The sequence below is a fragment of the Podarcis bocagei genome, assembly GCF_964188305.1.
Source record: "Podarcis bocagei genome assembly, chromosome: 8".
Taxonomy (NCBI): domain Eukaryota; kingdom Metazoa; phylum Chordata; class Lepidosauria; order Squamata; family Lacertidae; genus Podarcis; species Podarcis bocagei.
The window spans coordinates 64,973,944-64,983,039 of NC_138133.1; the positions used below are offsets into that span (position 1 = coordinate 64,973,944).

Genomic DNA, 9,096 nt, shown 5'->3' on the forward strand with positions numbered 1-9,096 from the left:
AGCTGTAGGTTGCAGGTTTGATCCCCATGTGGGACAGCTGCATGTTCCTGAATTGCAGGGGGATTGGGCTAGATGATCAGGGTCCCTTCCAACTTTACAATTCTATGATTCTATAAACAGTCCTTTAGAAAACCAGGTCTGAGACTGTTTTAAAAGTCAAAGCCAGCACCTCAGATTTAACCCAGTAACATCAGTACCAGTGTAGCTGCTGTAGGATAGATCTCTATGCTGTGATCACTTTGCTCCTACCAACATAGCAGCAGTTTCAGTTATTGGTTTCAGATCTCTGCTCTTTGCTGTTAATCTTTGTCTAGTCTCTGGGCTTTCAAACCCAATTCTATACATGTTTACTCCTTCATTTACTGGACTTGTTCCCATATTGCATTCTGAATAAAAAAGCTGACCAATTTAATTTTTAGAGCAACAAATTTGGCCTTCAGATCAAGCAATCCAATGGGGAAAATAGAAATATTTCCGTTTTGATTCAGATTTAATTCCTTTCTGCCAATACATTGCAGAACCAAGATGATCATGGGTCTGGAAACCATGTTTTATGAGGAATGGTTAAGGGAGCTGGGTATATTTAGCCTGGAAAAGAGAAGAATGAGAAGAGATATGATGGCCATCTTCAAATATCTAAATGGCTGTCACATGGAAAATGGAACCAGCTTGTTTTCTCCTGCTCCAGGGGGTAGGATCCAAAACAATGGTTTCAAGTTACAAGAAAAGAGATTCTGACTAAACAATCAGGAAGAACTTTCTGATTGTAAGAGCTGTTCAACAGTGGAATGGACTCCATCAGAAGATGGTGGACTCTCCTTCCTTGGAGGTTTTTAAGCAGAGTTTGGATAGCCATCTGTCATGTATGCTTTAGTGGAGATTCCTTCATTGCAGAGGATTGGACTAGATGAAGCTCAGGGTCCCTTCCAACTTTATAATTCTATGATCCTGCAATTCTACCCATAGGTTTTGTATCCAAGTAAGAGCAACAAGCAAAATGTCACATAATGACTGCATATATTCTGGTTGGTGAACACTGACAGGAGATTTTTTTGCAGATCAAGAGTTGCTTTCGAAAGCTACAGTGGAAGAGTTTTGCATGAAAATAAATTTCAGAGTTGAGTAGTTAGTCCGCAATCATGCAAAGGCAAAATCTGTCACTTAATTTGTCACTGGCAACATATTTACTCAGTTCAGTTCTGCTAAATGAGACCCAGCTGCGCTGATAGAACAGGCTTTGAGAAGAAAAGAAGGAGGTGAAGAAAGGAGGTCCATGAGAAATCATGCCTGACGCAAAAGTACAAAGCAGTGTGATTAAAATTTGCTTATACAACAGAGTGGAAAAATTCCGAACCAAAAACGTTATGGATGGTGAGATTCAAATTAAAATGTTCCAGTCTAATGGAAATGTTAAATATGAATGAGACTAAAGATGCCTCTAGAGAGTCCAGTTTCATTTGTACAAGCATGTTCAGGTCCTAAAACCAGGAAAGGGGGCCTGAGAGACAAGCTATCATTTTCTCAAGTACTGGTGACCTGGGTTTCTTTGGATACCAAAGGAGGAAAGAGCATGTATGAAGTTGCATTGACCATGTCAAAATTCTGGTTGGTTGGAGAAGAGGTTAAAAAAAATCACTTTCCTGAAGGTTGTTTATCAAAGGTGAAGCCAGCAGGAGAAGCATACAGGGATAGAGACCATTGTTTGCTACTAGAGTAGAATAGAATTACAGAGTTGGAAGGGACCGTGAGGGGCATCTAGTCCAACTCCCTGCAATGCAGGAATCTCTTGCCCAACGTGGGGCTTGAACCCACAATCTTCAGATTAAGAGTCTCATGCTCTACCGACTGAGCTATCCCAGGTGCATACTTCTTTTGCAAGCATATAGGAAATCCCAGGTTCAATACCCAATATCCCCAGTTGAAAGGATCAGGTAGTCAGCGATGGAAAAGACATTTGCCCAAGACCTTGGGAGCTGCTACCTGTCAGAGTAAACCGCATTAGATGGGTGGGCAAATATAAATAGACTAGCCTGGAATGAAGCAGCTTCCTATGTAACACCATAGAATAGAATATGGGTGCTAGAATGCATGAATGACAAGTTAAGGGTGGGGGCATAGAATGCCAGGAAAGAGCAAGACAATTAACAAGTCAGTTGGTGACAGTTAGAGGAGAAGAAACCCAAGAGAGGACTGCAGGAGTAGAGGAAGGAAAAGTAGAGGAGAGAGAGGACATCAGGGAGGAGGGTGGAAGCAGAACAACAGAACAGATTCTGTTACATGAACGTTATCCAAGTAGCAACTGATAACAGACACTATTCTTGCTGAAACAACTTTTTTTGGCAGGGGGTAGGTTTTCTTTATGTTTAAGCTTGTTCATTGTTACTACTGTAAGTTGATTATTTGCTTTACTATTTTCAGACATATTTTTGTTTTGTTTTGTTTTGTTTTGTTTTGTTTTGTGTTTTGTTTTGTTGAACATCCTATATAGGCCAAAGCTTGAATGTGAACCTGCAATTTGAAATTGCAGCTGTCATGCATTGACATGACTAATACTGAGTAGTGACAATATTACTAAGCAAATGTGTGCTAGTCAACAACTTGGAGATGGGCCTGAGAGAGCTCAGATGTATGTATGTATGTATGTATGTATGTATGTATGTATGTATTTAATTTACATCCTGCCCTTCCTCCCAAAAGATCCTTGGGGTGGCTCAGGGTGGAATTTTGATTATGCAGTTGCGAAACTGATACGATATAGCAGTTAAGAGCATGATCTGTGAATAAGACGGTCCCCAGTTCAACTTTATGCTAATTCATGAAGTCACTAGATGGCCTTAGGAAATCCACTATGACACCGCCATTTGCAATATGGGTGTAGTAACATTCCAGCTTGAAGATGGGGTTGCCGTATTAGTCTGCTGCAGCAAAAAGTAGCACCTTGAAGACTATTATGGCATGGGGCTTATGCCATAAGCTTTTGTGGCCTACAGCCCACTTCATCAGATGTATGATATGTTATTTTGAGATACAAGTACATATATATACGAGATGGGGGGTGGGGGCTGTAAACAGTGAGGACAAAATCACTATGCAATCCTATACATGTCAACTCAGAAGTAAATCCATTAGGTGGTGTCAGGGAACTGCCATTGGCTCAGGGGGGAGAGGGGAAAAGCCGGATAGATTACAGAGAGCCCCCAAAGATCGTGGGAAGCAGCTCCTCCTCAGCGGAGGAGAGTAACCCCGCCGCCAGTGGAGAGGAGCTTCAGGGCTCGGAGGAGGCAAGGCGGTGCCAGGACACCTTGCCTGGGCAAAGCGGGGAGGAGAGAGGTCCTCCGTTACCCACGCCCTCCTTGCACAGTAAGCTTTCGCGCCGAGAGGGGAGGAGCAGGCTGGGCGTCAAAAACTACTTTGCTGGGGAAGGTTTAAGGACCGCCCACTCTGGATTCTGCCAGTGAATGAGCCAGCCATGGGAGAGTGGCGCTTTGGACAGATAAAGTTTATTTTGGCATCAAAAGCAAGGCTTCACAGCCGAGCAGGGAGGTATTTGCCTGCTTGCTCTCGAGCAACCCCTTGGAACCCTAACAGGTGGATTTCGAAGTTGTGCTATGGAGACTGCTCCATCAACATGCGTATTTCTGCTTGCCTGGTGGAACAATCTCCTCTCTCCTCCCCCCATGCAGTATGAGCAGTATGTCAGTCACTACTGATACTTTCTCTTTTTTTCACAGAAGAAAATAGGAAGGAATGTCATTGCTTCTTTGGATTGGGCTTTGGGGCCTCATCCAGCTGTCAGGAAGTGACCAGGTTTCTTCTGTTTCGACAAATTGTTCAGAAACAAAAGTAAGTGTTTTCTGCCACACGTATTGACCTGGGGCAGAAAAGGCACTGCCTGTCTACAAACCATGGCTTGCAAATTAAACACCAGTCCCAGAATGCAAGCTTACTTCTCCCCTTTCTGGTACAAATTCCTCCCTCTCTTCTCTAGTTTGCTATACCCACAAGCCAGGGGTTTTGTGTTGCGAACCGCGGCCAATGCTTACAAGGTCACCTCATGGTTTGTCAACCCACTTCAAAATATACCATGGACCAGAGCTTTCCAAACTTTTCATGCTGGTGTCACACTTTTTAGACATGCATCATTTGGCAACACAGTAATTCAGTTTTACTAGCAAACCGGAGGTTAAACTAACTCCTTTCCAGCCCCAGAAGGAGCATGGGGAGTGTTTATGCGACACACCTACACCTCAGCCGACACACAATGTGTCGTGACACACAGTTTGGAAAGCTCTGCCTTAGACACTGGTCAAGTACAAGCCTGCTCAACACAGAGCATTGTTATGTACTATGAATATATAAATCTGAGCCACAGGGGAGAGAATTTACTGCCACAAGCTGTGGATAGCCACCAATTCATAGGACTGCCAATGGGGATTACAAAAGATCATGGAAGATAGCTCTGAGCTCTGAACTCCACATTGATAGCTCAATGTAAATTCCATGGTAAAAGCAGTATGCCAATTATACCTCTGAATAACAGTTGCAGGGAGGGCAAACAGAGCTGTCACTTTTAAATGCCACTTGTATAGTTTCTAGAAGCATCTTGAAAGCACTTGGAAACAGAAGGATGGACTAGATCAGGGGTTGGCAAGGCTTACCGGCCATGGGCCAGATCACTCCCACGGAGATCATCCATGGGCCGGGCCAGCACAGAATGACACCGAAAATCACGTCTGCACATGTCTGCGGCACTGGAAATTGCTTCTGCGCATGCCCAGACGCCAAAAATTGCACCTGCGCGGAAGTGATTTTCGGCATCTGTACATGCACAAAAGCAATTTCCGGTATCTGCGCATGCACAGACGTGATTTCCGGTGCTGCTTGGTGAGTCCCTGTGCCACAGGCAGCTCAGTTTGGTTCGGGGGAGGCTCCTGGGCTGGTAAAATGGTCTTCGTGGGCCAGATCCGGCCCATCGGCCACATGTTGCCAACCCCTGGACTAGATTACTGATTATCAACTAGTGGGTCAGTGCCTACTAGTGGGTTAAGACCTGATCTAAGATGGTTCACAACAGGAGAACTACCACCATGCAAATATATGGTAGAAAATTAAGAAGGGTTTGGGTTAAAAGTGGGTCCTGGGTCTGGATACCTTTGATGGACCTTTGATCAGATCTTCTGTTTGCATGCATTCCTGAGAGAGAAATATATGCCAGTTAAGTTAGGGAGGATGTTGTGCTTTGCTGAGCCTGGCTCACTATTTGCAAGCTACACTTTGCAAGGAGGTGATATAGCACCTGCACTGGGTAACATACATGGCCAGCTTCCTTCTCCATTCATTGTGAATTGACTTTCAGCATTCAGTTCCAATTTTAAATTGTTGGCATTTGTCTCTTTAGGAGGACTTCCTTCTTCCTTCAGCTAACAGGACCATATGTGGAAGAGGCCAGCATCTAAGAAGTGGTGGTTTGAATATGACTGTACTGAACGCAACACATCTTCCCACTGAATATTTGCAAGTTTTAGAAAATATTCCCTGTCCATGTGAGCACACAAAGAGCTTTCTGACATGCTTATTACAAGATCGTATGATTGCTCGTTTCATTATCTTCATTTTCATGCTTTGGCTTTTTGGGAACAGAACCATCTTCGTCTTTCTCCTCTTCCGTATTAGAAAGACTTTCTTCACTGTCTACATCTGGAATTTAGCTGTAGCTGATTTTGGTGCCCTGTTAGTTCTGTGCAGTATCTTCATATTCTTTTGCACTTGTGAGGATTCGAGTGATGCTCTTGTTAAATTGCTCCTGTTACTGGCATACCTATTTTTCTTCATGCAAGGTACTAGCATGCATTTCCTAATGTCCATCATTATTGATTGGTTCTTGGTTGGCCTCTTCCCTATTTGGCACCGACGTCACAGTCCAAAATATTTGTCTGTTCTCCTATCTGCTATTGTGTCTGCTCTTCTCTGGGCTCTGTCTTGCTGGCTGTTACTGTTTTTCAATTTGGGGCTTGACCCGCAGTCAATCATTATCACCACCTTAATGATCTTTGCTCCGCTAATGGTCATCTCCGCCCAGACACTGGTCATCAAGATCTGGCACAACTTAGGTGAGCAAGGAGAACCTTGCACAGAAATTTTGATTTGGATGTTTTTCTCCCTTGTCACTTGGGCCCCCCTGAATTTGTTCTTTGCCTTGCACCGTGATTTTGCAACCATCTCCTCATTGTCTTTCGTGTTCACTTCTCTGAGTGGCACCATCAACCCAGTACTTTACGTTCTCATTGGGCAAACACTTCTTTCTGATTCAGGAAGTCTCATGTTGTACTCTAGGTGGGTTCCAAGGAGGGGAGGGGAAATCCACTAAGCAAATGAGAGACTTGCCATTTTGAGGTGGGGATGAATAATGGTGAGGAACTCTGTCAACAGATACCCCCCCCCCCTTTTGTTTAGAAGAAAGGAAGTCTGTATTGGTTCTTAAGGTCTTGATGGGTTAAAGCTATACCAAGATGAATAAAGTGTGCCTAAAGAATATTTACTTGATAAATAAAAACTACTGTATGGCATGCACCTTGTTTCACTTATTTAGAAAATACCTTGGAATGGATGATAGTCCTAATTTGTAACTGGGTCAGCCCTTCCTCTGCTTAGTTCAAAGGCAGGAACCTTTGATTCAAGTAAAGAATCCATGGCCCCCATGTACTATCAGAGCCCCCAAGAAATGACACAGAGACTTCAGAGAGAAGTCAACCTATTCCTGTTTGACAAAGAGAAAAAAGCATGCCAAATACCTGTACTGGGTTCTGGGTTCTGGGTTCAGTTAAGAGTTTGGGGGCCCTTAGAGGTTACACCACTGATTGGTAGAGTGTGTGCTTTGTATGAAGAAAGACCCAGATCCATCCATATCATGTTCAATAGCTCAGTAAGCAGCGCATGAGACTTAATCTCAGGATCATGGGTTTAAGCCCCACATTACGTGAATGATTCCTGCGTTGCAGGGGCATGGGCTAGATAACCCTTGTGGTCCCTTCCAACTTTACAATTCTGTGATCCTATGAAAAGGATTAGGTCACAAGTGATGGGAAAGACCTTTTCTGGAAACCCTGGATAGCCCCTGCAGTCAGAGTAGATAATCAGTGGCAATCCCGGGCCCTAAAGAAGCCAGACTATCCTCCACCAGGGCCAGGGCTTTTTCAGTGATGGCTCTGACCTGGTGGAATGCTCTGTCCCACGAGACTAGGGCCCTGCAGGACTTGATCTCCTTCCGCAGGGCCTGTAAGACAGAGCTATTCCGCCTGGCCTTCAATTTGAATTAGCCTGATCCTCTATTTCCTTTTCCTTTTCCTTTTCCTTTTCCTTGAAGAAACCCTTCTGGGACCCCACATTTAAATTCTTCCCTGGTCTCCTTGCTGGCCCTAGTAGGACCAACTTGGCCAGTTAGTCCTGGTAATCATTTACTGTTAGTAAACTGGGTCACAAAGAGGGTGTTTGAAACCCCTTTACTATTTTGGCAGCAGAGCCTGTCTCCAATATCCCCGAGCTGCTCAATAAGCATGAAAGGGGAGCTATTTACTCACTGTGTACTCCAATGCTAAGCACAAGGTGCTTCGGTTTCAAGACAATGCTGGGCAACTTTGCTTACGTACAATGGAATTTCATGGAAAACACAACTTAAGTCACTCCAAATTGTGGTATTGGAGCATTCCCAATCATTTGCCTGTGTGTGCGCGCACACACGCGTGCACATGCACACACGCACACATTTAAGGCAACACATGGAGATCTGTATTGATTGTTACAGTGCACCCCTAATTTTTATTGCCTTATGATTATGAGATTATTGCATAATCTTAGGAGGCTATGTAATCTTAGAAGGAATGCGGCTTTGAGGGGGAGTGGCTGTGACAATCAAAAAGGGACCCTTCACACCTGAATTTGCCACTACACTACTGAGGTTAACACCATTAGTTCATTACAGGCAAAAGGAAGTTAGCATGTCAGCATGTAGTTTCCATAGATGTCAGCGCCTGGCAGAGAGTCCCCATCAAAAACATTACCACTCTGTATTCAGTCAGGGAAAAGAATGAAGCAGCAGGAAGCAGAGAGCAGACAATAGCTCAGAAACTGACAAGAGTATTAAGAGAACTGACAATCTGAGTGCCAGTGTCATTCTCCGAACATGCAGGGCACCGGCCGCGACACTGGGAGTACAGACTAGGACTAGGTACAATGGTAGCCGGCAGCATGGACAGAGACCAGGAGGCCACATCAGAGGACAGATGATATGAAGAGACAGGAGGGTCATGCAGGTCCTCCTGCACCCAGTGGCAATTCGTCATTCAAACAACACTGGTGTGTGAATGTGTGTGTGTGTTGTCCCCATTGAGTACTCCAGCAACTTCCAGGAGCCCGTCAAGAGCCTGAATGGGTCAAATTTGGTTTCTCTTATTCTCCCATTTTTCCATTCTTTAATTCAGTTCTCCACATTTCCATATCAACTTTTTCTTTTTTAAAAGAAGAAAGCCCTCATGAATATTCCTCAACTAATTTCTCCTAATATACATATTTTTGTATGCATATACATACATTAGCTGCTGGTGTGGTTATTTTGACTGATTTTAATTGTATTTATACTATTGTTTTTGTTTTTAAATCAATATAAGCTGTTTTGGGATGGTTTCTTTCCTTGAAAGCTAGAGCATAAATGTATCTGATGAATGAATAAAGCATTGCTCACTCTGCTGTCCTTATCCATCTACATACATCTAATGACCCACACTCAAATACTTGCAGTTCCTTACCTTAGATTCTTTGTGAAGACTTCGCATCCCATACTTAATCACATTTATTCAGAAGTAAGCCTTATTTATTCCACTGTCAGTATATTTTGGACTGCTGCTGTAATAACCTAAGGATCTGTTTCACGAAATCATTCTAAAAGCTGCACAATTGAAAGGTTTACTTTGTTTAAAAAATAAACTGGGATTACTAAACCCTGGTTCTTGTGTTGCTGTTAAAATGTCAATTTAAATGTCAGTTTTGCATGGGAAATATTCCACTTGAATGTAGCCTCAGGTGATGAAAGGTGGCATTTAC

The 9,096-nt window shown here is 43.5% G+C and overlaps 1 protein-coding gene across 3 annotated transcripts; it reads left to right on the forward strand.

Annotated features, from left to right (window-relative positions):
* The first annotated feature begins 2,133 nt into the window (after positions 1-2,133).
* LOC308592622 (proto-oncogene Mas-like) lies at positions 2,134-6,566 on the forward strand. 3 transcript variants are annotated; one of them, XM_081204191.1, is made up of 3 exons: positions 2,134-2,387; positions 3,732-3,843; positions 5,399-6,566. In XM_081204191.1, exons 2-3 carry the CDS (start codon positions 3,748-3,750, stop codon positions 6,365-6,367), a joined length of 1,065 nt encoding a protein of 354 aa, XP_081060317.1. In that variant the 5' UTR covers positions 2,134-2,387; positions 3,732-3,747; the 3' UTR covers positions 6,368-6,566. The 3 variants fall into 3 exon arrangements, with proteins under 3 accessions (XP_081060317.1, XP_081060319.1, XP_081060318.1); XM_081204193.1 differs by having other exon boundaries at positions 2,134-2,350; positions 3,735-3,843; XM_081204192.1 differs by having other exon boundaries at positions 2,134-2,346.
* The last annotated feature ends 2,530 nt before the right edge of the window (positions 6,567-9,096 follow it).